This window comes from Budorcas taxicolor, chromosome 5 (genome assembly GCF_023091745.1).
Source record: "Budorcas taxicolor isolate Tak-1 chromosome 5, Takin1.1, whole genome shotgun sequence".
Taxonomy (NCBI): Eukaryota; Metazoa; Chordata; class Mammalia; order Artiodactyla; family Bovidae; genus Budorcas; species Budorcas taxicolor.
In genome coordinates this window covers 155,539,887-155,560,926 of record NC_068914.1, presented here as the reverse complement: position 1 = coordinate 155,560,926, position 21,040 = coordinate 155,539,887, and the positions used below count along the sequence as shown (strand labels likewise).

Below are 21,040 nucleotides of genomic sequence, written 5' to 3'. Positions count from 1 at the left end.
TGGTAATTCTTTTTTAATTTTGAGAGGAACTACTGTACTGTTTCCACAGTGGTTGCACTGTTTCATAATCCCGCCAGCAGTTGGTTCCAGTTTCTCCACATCCTCATCAACACTTGTTATTTTCTGTTTTTTTTTTTTAACCCTAATGAGAGCAAATAATAGTTCACTGTGGTTTTGATTTGCAGTTTTCTGATGATAGTGATGTTGAGCATCTTTTCATCTGAAGCTGAGCATCTTTGGAGAAATGTCTATTCAAATCTTTTGCTCATTTTTTGAGTTATTTGATTTTTTGCTGTTGAGCTACAAGTATTCTTTGTATATTCTGGATACTAGCCCCTTATCGGATATATGATTTGCACATATTTTCTCCCATTCTGTGGGTTGCCTTTCACTCTGTTGGTTATGTCATTTGATGCTCAAAAGTTTTTTTTTTTTATTAAAAAAAATTTTTTTTATAGTTTCACTATATACTTCAATAACTTTTTTTTTCTACTTATGCTTTATTTTTATTTTTTTTAATTTAAATTTTTATTTTTACTTTATTTTACTTTACAATACTGTGTTGGTTTTGCCATACATTGACATGAATCCACCACGGGTGTACATGAGTTCCCAAACATGAACCCCTGCCTCCCTCAAAAGTTTTTGAGTTTGATCTTATGCCATTTGCTTTTTTTTTCTTTTTTGCCTGTGGTTTAGGTGTCATGTTCAAGAAATCATTGCTAAGTTTAATGCCATGAAAGCTTTTCTCCTAATCTTCATCTAGGAGTTACATAGTTTTAAGTCTTTAATCCGCTTAGAGTTACTTTCTGTGTGTGGTATCAGATAAGGATTCAACTTCATTCTTTTGTGTGTGAATGTTTTCTTAACACCATTTGTTGATGTGACTAGACTGTCCATTACCCAACTGAGTAGTCTTGGCACCTTTGTAAAGATCAGTTGACCATATACAGAAAATTTTATTTCTGAGCTAATTTGGCTTGTTTTTATCTTCTAAATCAGAGAAGAGGGTCAATTATCCCTGTTTAGGAGCCTGTACCCGGAATTTATGGACATTAAGATCTCTTTTTTTAAAAAATGAAAATTACAGTACCTTTCCTGCTTATTTTCTGGGGGGTTTTGTTTGTTTTGTTTTTTGGACTGAGATGTTTAACATGAACAGGACTGGCTACATAATTTGCAGGGTCCAGTGTAAACTGAAAATGCAGGACTCCTTCACAATTGATTAGGCACTCCAAGATGGTTGACAATGAAGCCTTACACCAAGCATGAGACAGGGTTGTACACCCATGAAGCCCACCCTGAGTGTGAAAACGTTTAGTCAGGTGTGACAAAGATCTTAGTGCACAGCTCAGTGTAGTCAGTATCATCATAGTCACTAATACTTTTGGGGTTCATAGGAGAAAGAGGGTCTCTTTTGGCTGGGAGATACCTGCATATAGAAAGCAGTGGCTCTTGAACTGAGCCTTGGCAGAATTAGTAGCACTTGGAGATAAGTGGTGGTGGTTTCCCGATGGAGGGAATTGAGAGAATTGTTTAGAACAGTGAGCTCTGTAATTTAGTGAGTGAGTAAAGTGAGTATAGGAACACGAGCAGTAGGTTGGAGAGTTAAGGAGCCTGCTTTTAGAAGTCTTTGGATCCTTGTCACCTGAGGTTTCGGAAGAGCTGGGAAGCCATTAATCTGATACTGTGAATCTTTAGTTACTGTCTGTTTCTTCTTGGTGGAATATGAGCACCATAAGATACAGAGCAGTATCTTAGGTATACTTCATATGTATAAGTGTATATTACATATGTAACAATATATATATTGCAGTTATGTATCTGTGTTCAGTTATTACATGGGCTTCCCTTGTGGCTCAGCTGGTAAAGAATCCACCCGCAACGCTGGAGACCTGGGTTCAATCCCTGGGTTGGGAAGATCCCCTGGAGAAGGGAAAGGCTACTCACTCCAGTGTGCCGGCCTGGAGAATTCCATGGACTGTATAGTCCATGGAGTCGTGAAGGGTCAGATACGACTGAGCTACTTTCACTTTCACTTTAGTAGTTATATATATATATTCCCCCTCCCTTGCTAAATTTTCAGTAAGAACAATTGCTAACTTGTAGTAGGAGCTCAATAAATATTTGCTGAATAAATAAGTTGTTGAGTTAATCAGACTTTTATTAAAGAGACGGGAAAAAAGTAGATCTATTTCCTTTTGTGTGTGTGCTTATCCATTTAGTTTGTATCTAAATTACTTTATTTAAATGTCCGTTTAGTGTTCGTATTTTGTGGACTCACTTTTTTATATATTCTTTGAAAAAGTACAGATTTGGAAGCTGCACAACTGAATAATGTAAATGTCCAATTGAAATGAAAATGATTTGACTGAAAAATAGTAACTAGGCCAAGAGTATTCATGGCCCCCAGTTTTTCCTCTTCACCTGTATGAGACCACTACTATTTTTTATTTGGTCTCTCAGCCTTTCTTATGCTAATAGTCTTATTTTAGTCCTTAGTTGATTTTTTTATAATAAACTTTCCCTTGAACCAACTTTATTTTTTTAAATTGAGATATAATTGACATATAATATTATATTAATTTCAGGTATACAACATAATGATTCAGTATTTGTGTATATTGTGAAATTAACACTGCAACAAATCTGGTTAACATCCATCATCACACATATTTACAAATTTATTTCTTTTCTTGTGGTAAGAACTTTTAAGTTTTGTTCTCAGTAACTTTTAAATATACAATTTTATTAAGTATAGTCACCTTGTACATTATATCCCCATGACTTATTTATTTTATAACTGGAAATTTCTACCTTTTGACCACCTTCACCCCCAACCCTAGGGCTTCCCAGGTGGCTCAGTGGCTAAAGAATGCACCTGCCAATGCTGGAGGCTTGAGTTTGATCCCTGGGTGAGGAAGATCTCCTGGAGGAGGGCATGGCAACCCTCTCCAGTATTCTTGCCTTGAGAATCCCATGGACAGGGGAGCCTGAAGGGCTACAGTCTATAGGGTTGCAAAGAACTGGACACTACTGAAAGCGACTGAGCATGCATACACAGACTCCCAACCTCAGCCAGACCAGCTTTCAAATAGAGTGTAACACACTTTCTCTGAGGAAATGAATGAACAAGTAGGTAGCTCGGGACAGAAATCTGGAGGTCTTCATAGAGAGTGCTCTCTTTCCCTCCATGTCTGCTCAGGCCTCATGAACCACCAGTCTGTCTCTTAAAGATCTCTTGAATGCATGCCCTCTTCTCCATGTCTATAACTGTTTCCCCAAATCAAGTATTACTATCCCTCACCTGGACCATTGCTCTGCTATGATCTCCTTGCTTCTCAAGTCTTTCTCACTAACACACTTTGCACAGTTCTGCTCAAGTAGCCTTTCTAGAAGAATAGCTTTCAGACACTTATAATTTGAAGAACTCAGGTTTGAAATTTGTTCACTGAAAAAAAAAATCAGAATTGATCCAGCCTATAGAGAGGGAATCTTCTTTTTTATATAACTGCAACAAATGGCAGTCTGGTATGATCCTTTATTCTTGAGACCAAATGTTTGTTATACCTTGACTACATTATTATATTAGTTTCCATATATATTTACATTGAAAAGGTTATGTCTCACTGTCAGGGACTAACTTAGGTAATTTCCCATGAAACTACTATTGTATGAAATATATGATGAAATCTTCTCCCTTTTGGTTGTCCAGAGCTGTTTGTTTGCTGTGTCTGGCTTCCCATTATACACTAGGTACACACCACCCCCTTGTTACATTCTCTCACTGTGAAGTGAAAGTCGCTCAGTTGTGTCTGACTCTTTGGAACCCCGTGGACTATACAGTCCATGGAATTCTCCAGGCCAGAATACTGGAGTGGGTAGCTGTTCCCTTCCCCAGGGGATCCCAATCCAGGGATTGAACCTAGGTCTCTCACACTGCAGGTGGATTCTTCGCTGTCTGAGCCAACCAGGGAAGCCCTACATGCTCTCACTGTACTCTGCTGATTTCCTTTCTGACTCTTACACAGTTTACAGTTACAGTAGATTCTCCCACACCTAAAACAGCTATCCCGGTATGGTAGGGTGGTTAGCTTTTAAAAAGTCAGTAGAAGTATGGAATGTCATAAATGGCCCATGTGCCTTAAATATTTTATTTTAACCTAAGATATATGAATATATACTTCTCTAATTTTCTGTATGGCCAAGGCATATCCACTCACTGATGGGAGTTTTGTGCTTTTTTTCTGATATGAAAGTGAAAGTCGCTCAGTCGTGTCTGACTCTTTGTGAACCCATGGACTATACAGTTCACGGAATTCTCCAGGCCAGAATACTGGAGAGGGTAGCCTTTTCCTTCTCCAGGGGATCTTCCCAACCCAGGGATGGAACCCAGGTCTCCTGCTTTGCAGGCGGATTCTTTACCAGATGAGCCACAATAACCTGTGCCTGTAAATGCTCTGTCCACTGTAACAGATATGACCAACATAAACAGGTTTGAGAAAAGGCGTAATTCACTCTTGGTAAGCCTCGACCCCGGTGGGACGGAAGTGAAAGAGCATGGGCGCACTAGAGCGCAGCCTCCAGGCCGCAGGAGTCAGTGCGCCCTGGCCTCTGTCAGAATGTCCGTAAAGGGAGAGAAACAGGTTTATCTGGTGAGTCCAGTATGTGGAACTGGTTAAAAGAGAGCCCACGGTGTTAATATCATTCTCATTCATTTATTAATACATTCTGAACTGTTTTCTTGAGAGTGTGAGAAAAGGATGGAATTGACGTACAGTTAGAACCCCTGGGTCTGCGCGGATTGCGAACATCATCTATTACACGTCTTGTCAGAGAAGCGGCTGAGAACTGCTGTTCTGAGGTTCCGTCCCTGCCGCCTGCTGATAGGAGGACGTCACAGCGCCCTCAGCAGAGAAGACACTCCCCGCCTGGTACACGTGCAGGATCGGGGTCTCCCATACCAGATCTGCTGCGGTACCGCTTCCCTCCCTAGCTTGGCCTTCCTGTGCCTGTCCTCCCAGGCTGTGATTCCTTCCTCGCCAGCGGCTGTTGTCAGCCTGAAGCCGTCTTACTGCTCTTTTTTGTCTCGTTAACTCCTATTCATCCGCTCACGCCACCTCCTCTTCAGGAAGCCTTCCCTGTTTCTCATACCCACCACCCCCAGGTTTTATTGTGCGTTAGGTGCCCACCCTCTGTGCTTCAACTCAGTGTATACCTCTAAGTGCTTACTCTACTGGATAACAGTAGTCTGCAAATTTGTCTTTTATCTTTTACTAGACCCTCATTGAAGGCCGAAATTACTTAAAAAAAGACTCTGTATATCTAGTACCTTAATGCAGTGGCTGATACACAGAAAGTGCTGATTAAATGTTGAGTGAATTAAATTTTAAATGTTAAGTCAATTCAAAGGACTGCAGTCTTCCCTATTTTCCTAAGTGGCAACACTCATCTTCTAGTTGCCCTACCGAGAGTCTTGAATTCATCCTCTTTCTCTTTGACCCCACCCCCAGTCCATGAACGGATCCTATTTCCTGTTTCTTCATATGGTATCTAGCAGTTAGCCCCTTTCCCCTGCTTGTACTACCTGAGCCCAAACCACCATTGAATCTTGCCAGAATTATCCTCAGAGTCTCTTAACTGATGGCCTGCTTCCTTCTTTGTCCCCTTCAATACATGTTCAACACAGCAGCCAGTGTGATCACACTAAAAGGCAGATGGATTGTATTATTCCTCTGTTTAGAGGCCTCCAGTTGCTTCTCTTCTCACTCAGAATAAAAGCCAGAGTCCCCAAAGCCCAGTTTGTCCTGCCCACCTATCCTTGCCCCTCACACCACTACAGCCACACCGGCCTCTTCTCCCCGAACTGTCCCAGAATACTTCTCCCTCGGGGCCCATGAACTTGAAGCTTTTTCCTCTTCCTGGTTCCTGCGTGGTTAGCTCCCTCACCTCCTGTAAAGTTTTTCTCTGAATGGCTACACTGTCTAAAATGGAGTCCCTTTCTACCACCAAAACTCTTATCTCCCTTCTCTGCTTAAATTTTCTCCTTAACTTTATCCTCTGACATACTACATCTTTTCCTTGTTTATCCTGTCTTACACTATTAGAACATACACTTCACAAGGACAGAGATTTTCATTTTTTATGTACCTGTTGTATCATCAGCACCTACTTAGCATGTAACATTGTATGGAAAAACCCAAACGAATTTTTTTGCCAACCCAATACTAAACACACAATACATATTTGATGAGTAAACCATAAGTGACTTACTTGCAGGTCATAAACATTTGCTTCTCCTAAGATACACATAAAGTCACTTAAGAATTGCTAATTGGGCTTCCCTGGTGGGGATCAGTGCCAATGCAAGAGACTCGAGTTCTATCCCTGGGTCAGGAAGATCCTCCAGAGAAGGAAATGACAACCTACTCCAGTATTCTTGCCTGGAGAATCCCATGGACTGAGGAGCCTGGCGGGCCACAGTCTGTGAGGTTGCAAAGAGTCAGACACAACTTAGTGACAGGCTTACTTTTTACTCTTCAATTCATATCTCAGGTAAAAAAACATCTACTGGCTAGTTTTATATGTTTCCACTTGCTTTAAGAAGGTAGATTTAATACCAATAAGAATAAAATTTCTAACTGCTCTTGGAAAGAATAGACTTTTTGGGGTGTTAGTGAATTCCTGTCTTTTGAGGTTTTCAAAAAGAAAGTGAATAATCACCAGTCCACTTGGTGCTTGAATTAGGTCCACAGGGAACATGTGACTGTGTCTAGAGATACTTTTGGTTGTCACAACTGGAGGATGCTACTGGCATCTAGTGGCTAGAGGGCCAGAGACACCGCTCAACACCCTGCACGTCTGCACCCCCGCCCCGCCCCCGGCGTGTGAGTGGCGCAGGTGAGAGGCCCTGGAGTAAGTGATTCCTATAGTCCTTAATGATTCTGAGATGCTTTGATTATAGGTCCTCTCTTTTTCTGAAGGTAGGGAATTCCTTGGAAATGACTGTTATGAGTTTTAAACTTCTCCTCATAACATGTGTTTATATCTTAATGCCTACGAATTTTTGTTTGTTTGGCTGCACTGTGGGGCTTGTGGTATCTTAGTTCCCTGACCAGGATGAACCCCTGCCCCCATGTGGAAGTACCGAGTCCTAACCACTGGACCCCCAAGGAATTCCCCAGTGCCTGCGCATTTCTACCATTAGAACAGCTATTTTCTCTTCCTTCTGTGAACCCAGTCATTGTATTACAATCACTGTAGGAATGAGTTACATTATCTTCCAGGAGAACTAGGCACAAGTACTATTGTTATTCCAATTCTGCTAGAAACTTAGATTTGTTACTATTTATTGTATTTTCACAGGAAAAACCCATGTAGCTTAAAACCCTGGGGAAGAATTTGAGAACAGAACCTTACAGATAACATAAATGAAGATACTTGCCATTTTTATGAAATTGGAATTTTTGTCAATAACTCTTTTTGAGTGCCAATGATATTATTGTTGTGACAGTTGAAATTAATTTCCTGCCTTTAGGCCTTAAATCTGGTAAGGCAGGCTTGTTCCTGCAGTGTATCAAGCCGCATTCCTTTGTAGGGAGCCAAACTCTTAGACTAGTGGCCTTGATCTGCCATTCTCTTGCCTCAGCGGTCATTGCAGACGTTCCCCAGAAGAGCACCCAATTAAGGTTCTCTGTTTTTGTTTTCTGTCCTTAACTCAGGAGACTCACTTCTAATAAAACTTCATTTTCAAGATTTCAGAAGTAAATAGCTGTGTTCCAATTATTCCCTGAATCAGTGAATGATTTTAGTATGTTCAGTTGCTGTTCTTCATCTCTTAATTTTGATTGTGTTTTCCTGTAAATTATTTTTCTATGAAAAAAGAAAATAGAATCACTCGAATTGGAAAGAGAACAGTCTCCTATTCTTAAGTAGGTAAAGTATTGGTATTCTCATCTTAGAGCTGAAATAACGCCCATAACTTGGCACTGGTGAAATTTTCTACACATAAATAAGCAGACAGCTTTCTTTATTCTGCAGCTATACCCTTCGTGCCTTAATAAGAGTTGAAATCACTCATCATATTCTTTTGCACCTGGTTTTTCCTCCACAGAAAAATGTCCTTTGCTTGCTTTTATAGGGTGCAAGTTTTTATCTTGGATCCTCAGGTGTTTTCTCAGAATTCATAAAATGAAAGTGGTTAAAAAGTAACCTCTCCATCTATTTGGCTTAGAGTATGAACAAAGATCTTCTCAGATAAAAAGCTTTGAAGTACAGGATGTTCTTACAAGGACTTTATATTCTCTTCTTTAAATGATATGATGCATTTTTGTACTTGACATTGTGCTTAGAATCCTCTCAGTCTTTCCGCTCATGTGGGTAATGGGATAATGTAAGCAGAATCCTGAATAATGGCTAAATCTTCATCTTGGCTGCATTTCCTCTGACCTGTTCTGTGTGTGCCTACCTCTCGAATAGCACATGAAGGGAATTTTGATTTCCAAAGCATTTCTCTAATGGGCGACCTATTTCGTTTATTTAGAAAGGTGTTTGCACTACAGTACCCACAGAAGCTTGTGATCTCGGGTTCTGAGCTTGCCTGTCTTCATCTAAATCAAAAGCAGCAGACTGCTCAGTAGTACTTTCCAGTCTGATTTTTCTGACTGTTGGTTTTTTTGTTAAGCGGTGTGTACATTATATTGAATAGGAATACATTATAAAGTCTGGGCAAATGAGTGTGTATTGGTACTCTTTTATCTTGGCCTCTTGGGCACTGGTGCTCTTTTAAAATGAGACTTGCAAGAATCTTTAGTTGAGGCTTTTTCAGATTATGACCAGTATCTTGACAATGTGTGAAGATGTTTAGTCCTAACTAAAGATGGCTCCTGGTGTTCCATGAAAAACTCTAACAGATACAACTCATCAAATGATAATGCCTTTTGAGAAATACCTTCTCATAATGTTCCTAAGAGAGAGGTGCCAAAATGTCTTGCATTCCACTAATGAAAATTCAGGATTCGGATTTCCTGGCATTTTCACCGTTTATTAACTTTGGTGTTATCTGTATAGTATGTTTGAAATTGCTTAAATCAAAACATCCTTAATCTTGCTTTGTTGCTGTGGTGGTGGTTTTGTTTTTGATTGCACCATGCGGCTTGCGCGATCTTAGTTCCCAGACTAGGGACTGAACCCATGCCTCTTTCAGTCCGAGTCCTAACCACTGGACCCAAGGGAATTCCCAATCCTGTTACTAAACGATTTCTCTTCTTCATGAGTGTGCCTCTCACTTCTTCTGAGTGTAGCCCAATAGCTTGGTATATGGTTGTTTGCTGAGTTTGTTCATTAGTTTACTTGTTAAACATTTATTTAACACACATTTATAAAGTATATAGTGTGTGTCAGGCACTTTTATTACAAGTCTGTCTGGTATTTTTCTCTAATCATTTCAGGACTGATGAGGAATATCTTAATATCTCAAGATGGTGCTAAAATTGGGATCGTGTGTTTTCAAAACAGAAGCACCTGGCTCATTGTATTGTTCCACTCTGAGGCCACCTTGGGTGGCCAAGATCCCCATCCTTAAGCTTGTAAGAATCACGATGCTTGTGAAGCTGTTGCAGGTATTTTTGTGATGGTTCATAACGACTGCTTGCTGCCTGCCTGTCCTAATTCCCCAAGTGATGAGGAACTCTTCTGTGAGCCTCTAGTCCCTGTCGAAGTCCTTTCAAATGTCACACTTTCTCCCACCTGTCTTTTATGGTACTGGATCCATACTCACTTAAAACCATGTGAGCTACTTACATGAGAGTTGTAAGGTGTGTGTTCTATGTGATATTGTCATGGACTTACTTAGCATGTGATCAAGAAATCAGTTCCCTCACATGAAAGCTGTTTTTAAAAACTGTGTTTAAAACTATATCAAAATTGCTACTTTGGATGCTGCGTAAATTGACAGATTGCCTCCTAGTGTACAAAGGAGGAAACTCCACACTCTCCTCACTTGGGGAGGCGCTGCTGCCGGCCAGCCCGCTCTCAGCAAGGCTTCCGAATTGCTTCTAACAGTGGTGGCTTGTGTTGTACCTTGGCACAAAGGGACACCTTACCTCAGGTCTCCTAGTAGGTCAGCAGAAAAATAACTGGAACATGGATGTGTTTAGCTTTAACATAAAGGTTACATTTTGCTTTCCCTTTGTCTCGCCCCCTTTCTCTTTACAGGGGTGGTGAATGTGCTGCTCACAACTCCACTCTGGGTGGTAAACACCAGACTGAAGCTGCAAGGGGCAAAATTTAGGAATGAAGACATCGTACCAACCAACTACAGTGGTATCATTGGTGAGTGTCTTTTGGATGTGTTTCTTTTTAAAGGCTCTCTTTTCTCTTTGTATCTGGAATTTATCACCATGATAAAGCTACATTAATGGACAGCCTCAAATCTCAGTGTCCAACACTAAGCATTTGTTTAGCTCCTGTGTCTGTGGATTGGCAAGGATTTGATTCATCTAAGCTGACTCCAGCCTAGGAGTCTCAGCTCCATGCGTCTCTCTTCCATTTCCTGGGACCAGCCTCAGGATATTCTTCTCTTGGCGACAGCAAACGCACAGGAAGACACACCCGATCATACAAGCACATTTCAAGCCCCCGTTTCCATCTTGTCTATTACCATCGTCTTGGCCAATGAACTCCCAATGGCCAAGCCTCAAGACAATGGGTAGAGACATATACCCGTGGAGTATAGCCCATAGAGTGAAGGTGGCAGGGGATGCATATTTCTGAAGAATAATCTGCTACTTTTTCTCCCCCAGTGTTTTCTTTGGATAAAGATACAAAATTAGTGTCTGATATCTTTGAGCTTCTGCTTTTTAATAGTATCACACTGCCAGGTTCTTCTTTCCCATCTTTCCCTCTTTATAATGAGGACAGTGATTTTCTTAAAAGGCAGTCCTATAAAATGAACTCCAGAGCACTGTCTTATCTTTTTCTGTACTGGCCTTCATTGTGAAACCCACAGGCTGTCGTTCCCCATTCTTTCTGTGTAACACAGAGAGCTCGGTGGTGGAGATGATCAGTACCGAGGAAAACTTGATCTGCTAACCCCAGATTTGTCAGGAGGGGTTGCCAACAATTGAAGTTAGTCTCTCAATAACTCAGTGACTGTCAGTATCTGATGATTCTCCAGAAGCAGTTAACGGATTAACTTGTCATTGCCAGAAGGAAGTCTTGATAGAATCAGTCTGGCCTGTGTTCTGGGCACGTTGTCTTTCTAGTTAGGGGATTGTCCTCAAAGGTCCCCTTGATTTCTCGCTTAGATGCTTTTTACCAGATCATCCGGGACGAAGGGATCCTGGCTTTATGGAATGGCACCTTTCCCTCCCTGCTGCTGGTCTTTAATCCTGCCATCCAGTTCATGTTCTACGAAGGCTTAAAGCGGCAACTTTTAAAGAAACGAACGAAGGTAAGCCCTGATCTTGAAAGCTGCAAACAACCCCTGACACCTTGTCACTGTGCAGACTGACGCAGTTCGTTCTTTGCCTCACAGCTTTCTTCCCTGGATGTGTTCCTCATTGGTGCAATCGCCAAAGCAATCGCCACCACGGTCACCTATCCTATGCAGACAGTACAATCAATCCTGAGGGTGAGTGCTGGGCCTCTCCTGCATTTAGACAGACAGCATTCTAAAATAATGTGGTTTCTCTGCTTGAAGCAGTGTTAATAAAGCCATGAAGTGCTCCAGAGCATTTCTCAGCCACTTTCCCGTTGTTTGATATTTTGCTAACTAGTCAGGCTGTCAATTGGTTTTCTCTTTGGCTTGGAACAAAGTTTACACTTTGCATTTGGTCGGTCACCTGCTGTCTCAGAAAATCCAGGTATGGAGGAAGTTCTTTAAAGACCTCAGGAACATAGTGAGTTTGCTTCCTTCACATTCAAGTTGATTGGCCTGGTGCACAGGGTAGATTTCCCTTTATAGAATCAGAGATTCATTCAGAAGGAATGAATGATTTAGCTTTTCTGAAGTATTTTCAAATTTCTAGTTTTTCATTCATTCAATTATTTATTCTTTGAAATATTTTTTTAAGTACCCATTCTGCGAGCAGCTGGGGTGCACGTGGTGAATAAAAGCCATGGTCCCTGCCCTTAGGAGTTAACCGAGGAGAGGGCGAACAAGTAGATCAGCATAAATAGGTCACTGCAGATTGAGGAAGGAGCTATCGAGGAAGTAAGCCACATTCTGTGATTTAGTGGAGAGGGCCACAGTGGGGATCGTCTCAGATGGCATGATTGGGGTGGGTCCTCTGAGGAGCCCTGTGTAAACCAAGACTTAAAGGAAGGCAAGAACCCAGCCATGCAAAGAGCAGAAGAAAGAGCTTTCCAGGTAGAGGGAACATGGTGTACTAGGAGCTTGATGACTGTGGCTGGAGGTGGCTCAAAAGGAGATCAGAAAAGAAGCAGGACGGCTATAATGTGATCTGATTTATAATTTGAGAAGACTACCGTGACTGTTCAGGCTAAGAGAAAAGAGAGTTTCAGGTTAGGAGGCTATTTCGGTCACATGTGAGATGCGATGGTGGCCTGGCCTAAGGTGGTAGTGGAAAGGGAGGGATTCATGTTGTGTTTGGGAGACCAAATTCAAAGGACTTAAACCAATGAGTAAAATGGAGGCGTTAATGAAAGTATTTTAGTTTGAAAAGATTATTCCCTTCTGTTAAAGGTATTTTTACCAGTGGACTATTTTTCAATTGGTGCGTAATATAAAGAATTTCAGTTGCAGTCAAATAAATGTATTTTGACATTTTTATAATAGAAACATAACATGAAGAGCTTGGACTACAGAGATTCTAACTGATTAATGTTTATCATAACTTCTTAAAAGACTGCAAGCCTTTCCATCAGTATCTAAATCTTCGTCCTGGGCATGGCTTTTTCTTTTGAGGTAGAATTTTCCCCATGATTCTCTGTAAAAATGAAAATTCTCATGCTTGCTTCATTGAAAAAAAATTCTTATTTTCACTTATTTCATTGAAATATTTCATTTGTTTCATTGAAAAAAGAGGATTAACATAATCTAAATACTAAAAAAGCCACCAGGGGCTTCCTTAGTGGTTCAGATGGTAAAGAATCTGCCTGCAGTACAGGAGATTGAGGTTCAATCCCTGGGTCAGGAAGATTCCCCTGGAGAAGGAAATGGCAACCTGCTCCAGTATTCTTGCCTGGAGAATTCCATGGACAGAGGAGCCTGGCGGGCTACAGTCCACGGGGTTGCAAAAGAGTCAGACGTGACTGAGCAACTAACACTTTCACTTTCACATATTAAAAGGGTATTTTTATTACCATGTGCTGTAAGATGTTACTCCAACATAAGTGGAAATTAAGATTAAAAGAAAGTGATAACAGGGCTTCCCTGGTAGCACAGTGGTAAAGCGTCCACCTGCCAAGTGCAGGAGACTCGGGTTGATTCCCCTGAGGAGATCCTGCGTGCCGTGGAGCGGTTAAGCCTGTGCGCCACCACTGCTGAGCCTGTGCCGGGCAACAGGAGGAGCCCCCTCAGTGAGAAGCCCGGCCACTGCAACTAGAGGGCAGCCCACACCCAGCAGCAGAGACGCAGCACAGCAAAAAAAGAAACAAGTAAATAAATAAAATTTTTTAAAAAAGAAAGCGGTAACAGATGGTAATTATTTATCTTGTTCCTTCTTCCTTAGTTTGGACGTCACAGACTCAACCCAGAAAACAGAACACTGGGGAGTCTTCGGAACGTTCTCTATCTCCTTCACCAGCGAGTAAGGTGAGCTTTGTAGATGTTTCACATTCTGTCCTCTCTCTTAACAGCCGTCTGTGCCAAGAAGTGGTTGGATTTGCTTATCTTGTATTTTTGCCTTGGCAGTGGCAGCCTGAACGCTTCTCCCTTGCCTGCTGCGCTCAGACATTTCTCATTTAGGAGCTTAGTGACACATGAGAGCATTTCGGGAAATTGTGGAAAAGTTCATGTCCTTGATTCTTCATTAGCTACAAATATTCAGGATTTCTTCAGAAAGGGAATCCTCCAGTGAAATCCTGCCATTTCCAACAACATGGATGAACCCTGAGTGTTTTGTTAAGTGAAATAAGTCAGGCCGAGAAAGACAGATATTGTGTGCTTTCACTCATATGTGGAATCTTCAGACAGACTCATCGGTGCTGAGAACAGATTGGCAGCTACCAAAGAGGAAGAGGGTTTGAGGGTGAGCAAAACGGGTGAAAGGAGTCAGCTGTATGGTAATGACTGATTATGGGACCTGTGGTGGTGATCACTGTGCAGTGTAGAGATGTCAAATTATAATGCTGTACACCTGAACCGTGGGATTTCCCTGATAGCCCAGTTGGTAAAGAATCTGCCTGCAATGCAGGAGACCCCGGTTCAATTCCTGGGTCAGGAAGATCTGCTGGAGAAGGGATAGACTACCTACTCTAGTATTCTTGGGCTTTCCTTGTGGCTCAGCTGGTAAAGAAATTCGCCTGCAATGCAGGAGACCTGGGTTCAACCCCTGGGTTGGGAAGATCCCCTGAAGAAGGGAAAGGCTACCCACTCCACTGTTCTGGCCTGGAGAATTCCATGGACTGTCTAGTCCATAGGGTCACACAGAGTCGTGCATGACTGAGTGACTTTCACACCTGAAACAAAGGAGAGTACTCCTGTAATCTAATATAGAGACTGCTCTGCTGAGTAGTGCTCCATGGATGACGTATCCCAAAACCCCTTGTAGATAGAAATACATGGGTGTCAGAGAGCCGCAGTCATCATGGGAAAGGGAAGGAGGGTAGGCAGAGGAACAATAGCTGTCATCACAATTACGGCAACAGTGATGATGGTGGTGAGAGGAGTTAGCGTTTTTGAGCTATTATGTGGCAGACACTAAGCCAGATGCTCTACTTGGGTAATCTCACTTAATCCTCACAACAGCCCTTTGAGGCAGGTACTGTCGTCATCTCCCCATTTCATTTAAAGGGGAAATCAAATAGGTCAGCACCTTTGAGGCAGAAGCTATTATAACTTTATTACTGTTCCTAGATGTAAGATATTTTAAACTAAGTTTATTATAAAGATAGAATATACTTGGGATAAAAAATTAAAGATAAAGAATTGGTGTAAAGTTAAAAAAACAAAAATGCTGATCATACCAAGTGTTGACAAGAATGAAGCAACTAGAACTTTCCTCTGCTGGTGGGAATTCAGAATGGCACAAGCACTTTGGAATGCAGTGTGGCATTTTCTTATAAAGTTAAGCATATGCCTCCTATAGACCCAGCCATTCCCTTTCACGATACTTACCCAAGACAAATGAAACATGTCTACACAAAGACCTGTGCATAAATGTTAGTAACAGCTTCATTTGTTAGAGTCAAAAACTGGAAACATCCCAAATGTCCATCATTGAATGAGTAGGTACAAGCTGTGATATACCTGTACGGTGGAATACTATTCAGAAAGGAAAAAGAAATATTGATACATGCAAAAATGTAGGTAGATCTCAGAATAGTTATGCTCAATAAAAGAGATCAGACAGAAAGGAATTCATATTGTATGATTCCACTTTTATGAATCCACCTGCCAGTGCAGGAGACGGGAGAGATGTGGGTTCAATCCCTGGGTTAGGAAGATCCCTTGGAGAAGGAAATAGCAACCCGCTCCAGTATTCTTGCCTGGGAACTTCCATGGACAGAGGAGCCGGGTGAGCTACAGTCCATGGGGTCACAACAGAGTTGGACACCACTGTGTGCACACACACTCATCACTTAAACTTAGAAAATGATCTACAGTGACGGCAAAGGGACGTGAGGACACCATCCTCCTGGGGATGATGGATGATGGATACGTTCATGACCTTGAACGTGGTGATGGTTCACGGATGTACCCGTCAGTCAAAACTCGTCAAACTGAAGCCATTTAAACTTTAATAAAGCTATAAATACATGCATGTCTACACTGTTTTCTGACTCTTTTCCAGGAGATAGTCACTATTAACAAAAAGTATATGTATTTCCAAAATTCTGTATAAAAAACATATATTTTTCGCTCCATTTCCAGCCCCCTCTCCTCTCTGGAGAATAGTAGGTGGTGCTGGAAATTCCTGGCTTCTGATCTTTGCTTGGTCTTTCTGGTGACCAGCCCCACCCAAGAGTCCAGCAGGAATCACCTCATTAGAACAGAAGACACTACTGCCACCCAGGACTTAAGGGATTTAGGAGCTCTGTGTCAGGAACTAGAATCAAAGACCAATTGTTAGAATAGAGACATGTTCCTAGTGTTCTTTTCTCTTAGGAAATTATAAGCAAGAGCTCCTAGAACTCTGTGCTGGGAACTGAGGACAGGGACTAAATAAATTTTTTTTTTCTGTTATCTCCTAGCAGATCTCACCTTGAGAAACACCAAGGTGGCATTTCTTGGGTTTCTTGGGGGAACATAAGTTAGGCAATGAACTAGAATTTCATGAGTCAAGGCTTTTCATTTCCATTTATCACATGATTCACTCCAAATAATAGATTTTCACACATAGCAAGTATGTAAAATGTAGAATAGCTCCTGAATGGAGCACTTGACTGACTTTTAATATCTCAGTCCGCATGCGTGCTATATAGAGCCCTGGCGTTGCTGATGAACCAGCAGATGAGATTAATTCAGTCTCAGTAATTAGCTCTGGAGACATCGTTTACTTTGAGCTTCTGTTTCTAGCTGAAGCATTCTTTTCTGTAGTTAGAGCAGTCATTCTAAAGGGCTGGTGTCCAGGCGGGCCTTGTCATCCTCATCACCTGGGAGCTTATTAGCAATTCAGATTCTTGAGTCCCATCCCAGGCTTAATGCTTCGGAAACTCCGTGGATAGAACCCAGCAATCTGTGGTTCACCGAGCCTTCCCAGTGATTGTGACATACACTAAATTTGAGAACCACTCAGTTAAAAGGTCAAATGTACAGAAAGACTCGGAGAGATTTTCATTCCTGTCACTTCTCTAGTTCTGTTCAGGCTACAATGATCTAAACCAATTGGCAGCTCTCCTACCATTTAGGGACTGTTAGGTTGAAATAACTTTGTTGGGAGAGCCTTAAAGTCAAGATCTAAAAGTTCTTTGTTAATCTTAGATGTTGGCATTAAAATGGTTTTAGGATTTTAGGATCTGTACCCTGTCTGTGAGATACTGTCAGCATTCCGCTGATTAATCATGGCTTTGAAGAAATAATCAACTTTTATCAATTCCCAAGCACCTTCAAAGATAAAGTACTTAAGTAACAGAAGTCCGTTAATATCTAAAACTTTGATTGCTTCTTTTGATCCTAAGAATAAGCCTTTGCAAACAGTATGTTTCTTTGAAAACCTTTTGTTTTTTCCTCTCCTTTCAGGCGTTTTGGAATTGCAGGACTCTACAAAGGCCTTGAAGCCAAGCTGCTGCAGACGGTCCTGACTGCTGCGCTCATGTTCCTCGTTTACGAGAAACTGACGGCCGCCACCTTCATGGTCATGGGGCTGAAGAGCACGCGCAAGCACTGAGACACCTCTCACCCCCGCCCCCGGCACTCAGAAGTGCTCCAGACGGGGGCAAGTGATTCCACTGTACTTGCCCCTCCCACAGAGAAATCTGCCCTCACTGGCTTGAGATGCATCTGAGGGTACATACACATGCATGGTTATAGCCAGCCTGACTCATTACCAACTTAACTTTTTTGATGGTTGGTTGAGTCTTGTGGAGGAGGTTGGACCAATGGCCATTTGAAAAGCACACACGATCGAAAACCTAAAAATGAAACTTGATGGGGATTTATTAATTTTCCTGAAAGGAATGGACTATTGCTGTCATGTATAATCTTCTCCAGTTAAAGTCTTTTTTAAATTTACCAGCTATTCGCTTTCCCTGAACCAACCCCGCCCCCGCCCCCCGCTGCCCCCCGCCCTCCAGCTTCTACAACCAATTTGCTACCGTGTAATTCTCTTGGTATTCTCCTCCTATATACTTTTGCACCTCTTCATCTTGGTATTTTCCTCACTAAAAATGGTATGACTATGCCACAGGCATGACTATTATTCTTGAGCTTTTTTTCTCCTAATTAAGGAAAGATATCTTCTTTAGTGTGTGAACTATTTATTTTGTGGGGGAAATGAAAATTATTAATTCCAAATGATTCTCTTATAAACTCTTTATAAGCATCACTTATTCTTTCGTATCTGACATAATTAAAAAATATTTATTTTGAATCAACCTTTTCATTACAGAACTTGAGGTTTTGTGTTCACCCATATGGGCCCCAGTAGATTTTAAGCACAAAAGCGATTCTTAAAATTTGCCCTTTACAGTGTTACATTGGGTTTGCAACCAGCTGGTCAAAATCACAGAAAAGGGAAAGGGAGCAGATACCTTGTTTGGGCTCTGGAATACTGTCTTCTTTTATAAACTCATGGTAGAGGCTGTATATTTTAAGAATAAACTTCTGGTTAAGGTTATTTCTGTTTGAAAATGTTGCTTAGAGTCCTGCTACTCAAAGTGTGGGTCCCAAACAGTAGCATCAGCATCACCCTGGGAGCTTGGTGGACACCCCAGACCTTCTGAATCATCTTCTGTGTTTTAACAAGATACTCACGTGATCTGTACTCATCAAAATTCAAGAGAACTTAGAGCTCCTGACTCCACTGAAGATGCAGTTGGTTTCAATTATGGAAACCAAAGATCGATATTGAAGGACAGGTAGACTAATGTATTATATTAGAGCATCCTGTGAAAAGACCAGAAGTTCTGTCATCATTTACGTTCACCCCACAGCACATGTTCAGGTCGGTAGGACTTTCATTATGTGGTCAACAATGAATTTTGACGTCTCAAGGCCCTCAAGAAGCAGATTCTCTTGACATGAGTAGAACAGCAGCTTTTTTAGACTTTATTTTAGCCCCTATATCAAAATGACAGGTTTTTCCTTTATAAGTCTAATTCAGTCAATTAGAGTAATAATGAAATGTCTATGTCTATTCTATACTAGAACTTAAGTTCCATTTTGAGAGTAGAAATTTATTTTCTCTCTCGTCCCTGTGGTAATTTCAAAATACATGATTATTAGACTAGTAATAATCAACAGATCATTGTGTTGTTCTAGAAAACAAAAACTAAGAGGAATGATAATCTGAGACACTTCTCTAAAAGCTAGAGAATTGGCCCCACTAACTGCTTTTTATTATATGTATATATTTTATATTTTAAAGTGTGTGTGTGTGAGTGTGTCAAGGCGTGAGCAGGGAGCTTGGGGGAAGAATGACCATAAGATACCATATGTATTTTGTTATTATTTTAATTTTGATGTTCACTTTGGAACTTGAATTTTGAGCTCAGGGTATTATGAATTGTTAATATGTTAATTCCCAAGTCAGGATATATAGTTATATTGGATGTTTATGATGTGAGAATGTATCTGATACTTCTTTTTCATCTGATTTTATGAGGGAACAGTTTCACTTTGAGGTTTATGTTCCCTGTGAAAGCTGAGCTCACTACGAGTTAATAACTCACCCAGTTTTATAACCTTTGATTGTTAATAAGTTGCTTGAGAAAACTAAGGAGCTGAATTCTATACAAGGGGAATGGAAGACTTTCTTTCTGATTCTTTATGCAGTTTCTCTAGAAAATGAGGATTAAGAACCTTAGAGATTATGTTAGAAAATTTCATCTGTAAGCATTTAATCTGTGCTTTAAAGTGGTTAAATGTCCATTCTTGTCTATTTTACTGTTAAATTTGAAATGCAGAAATAGGATTTACCATCAGAACATAAGCAGTTGAAGTTAGAATCTTGGGTTTTATTCTCAGCTCTGCCACTAACAAGTTATGTCATCTTGTATTTCAGCTTTTTTATAAGTGGAGGCAATAATACAATCGATCCATCTCAGAGGGTATTTGAGAGCTCATAATGTCAGCTAAATCCCTTTATGATCGTGGGAGAAGGAAGATCCAAGTGAAACTTGTAACAAGCCCAGATTTATATGGCAATTTCCCTTCTTAAAGCTTATACACTTTCTCATTTTATACTCCCAACACCTCTGTGAAATAGGGGGCAAGTAACCATATTCCCATTTAATTAATAAGGAAATTGAGACAGCTATCAAATGACTTGCCTGGTTGGAGCCAGGACGAGAGTTGGGCTTCCTGCAGTCTAGTGTAATGATTACGAGAATGGGTTCTGGAGTTAGACAGACCTAAGTTCAATTCTGGTCTTGCTCTCTACCAGCTGTGGGAATAAGGCAATTGCCAAACTGGTATAAAACTCAGTTTTCTCAACTATGAAATGGAGATGGTGATAAACCCACCTCATAGGGTGATTGTGAGGATTGAATGAGATCATACATATAAATTTCCTAGCACAAGACTTGCCATATGGGAAGAGCTAGATAAATACTAGTGGCGACTATTACTACAGTATTATTATCGATGGAGGATATGACTGAATAGATGCAGCTGTAGTTCAGTGGAAAGCACTCTGGGTTTTGAGTCAGAGCTAGGTTCAGACTTTCATTCTATCACTTAAAAGCATTGTGGCGTGGAGTCACAGATGTAGAGGATGGACTTGTCACGGGGGACAAGGGTAAGGATGGATTGGGAGATGGGAGATGATACGTGCATACACTATATATAAAATAGATGGCTAATTGGGACCTACTACTCAACACTCTGTAACTACCTATGTAGGACTAGAAACTAAAAAAGTGGGGACATGTGTATGTATGTAGCTGATTTACTTTGCTATATAGCAGAGACCGGCATGGAACTGTGAATCAACTATACTCCAATGAAGATTAATTTTTTTAACAAAAGCATTTTAGCCACAGACAAGTCATTTTCTCTTGTTTCTTAGTTTTTATGTGTTTATCTGCCCAATAGAAATGATTACCAGGCAAGGCTATTTTATATGTGTGTGTGTGTGTAATTTTTAATTTTTAGAACCAGCCTTGCAAGTAATCACTTCTGTTGGCTGGGTGAAGATGTATATGTGTGTGTGTGTGTGTGTGTGTGCTTAGTGGCCCAGTCATGTCCAACTCTTTG

At 40.9% G+C, this 21,040-nt stretch overlaps 1 protein-coding gene across 4 annotated transcripts in view; it reads left to right on the top strand.

The window, feature by feature from the left end:
* Positions 1–18,397, top strand: part of SLC25A17 (solute carrier family 25 member 17) — a 40,739-nt gene extending 22,342 nt beyond the window's left edge. For all 4 annotated transcript variants that reach the window (XM_052640227.1, XM_052640230.1, XM_052640229.1 and 1 more), the window contains 5 exons: positions 10,216–10,332; positions 11,307–11,452; positions 11,537–11,632; positions 13,695–13,777; positions 17,366–18,397. In XM_052640227.1, coding sequence (XP_052496187.1) covers positions 10,216–10,332; positions 11,307–11,452; positions 11,537–11,632; positions 13,695–13,777; positions 17,366–17,513 — 590 coding nt within the window. In that variant the 3' untranslated portion in view covers positions 17,514–18,397. The remainder of the gene's footprint in view (positions 1–10,215; positions 10,333–11,306; positions 11,453–11,536; positions 11,633–13,694; positions 13,778–17,365) is intronic.
* The last annotated feature ends 2,643 nt before the right edge of the window (positions 18,398–21,040 follow it).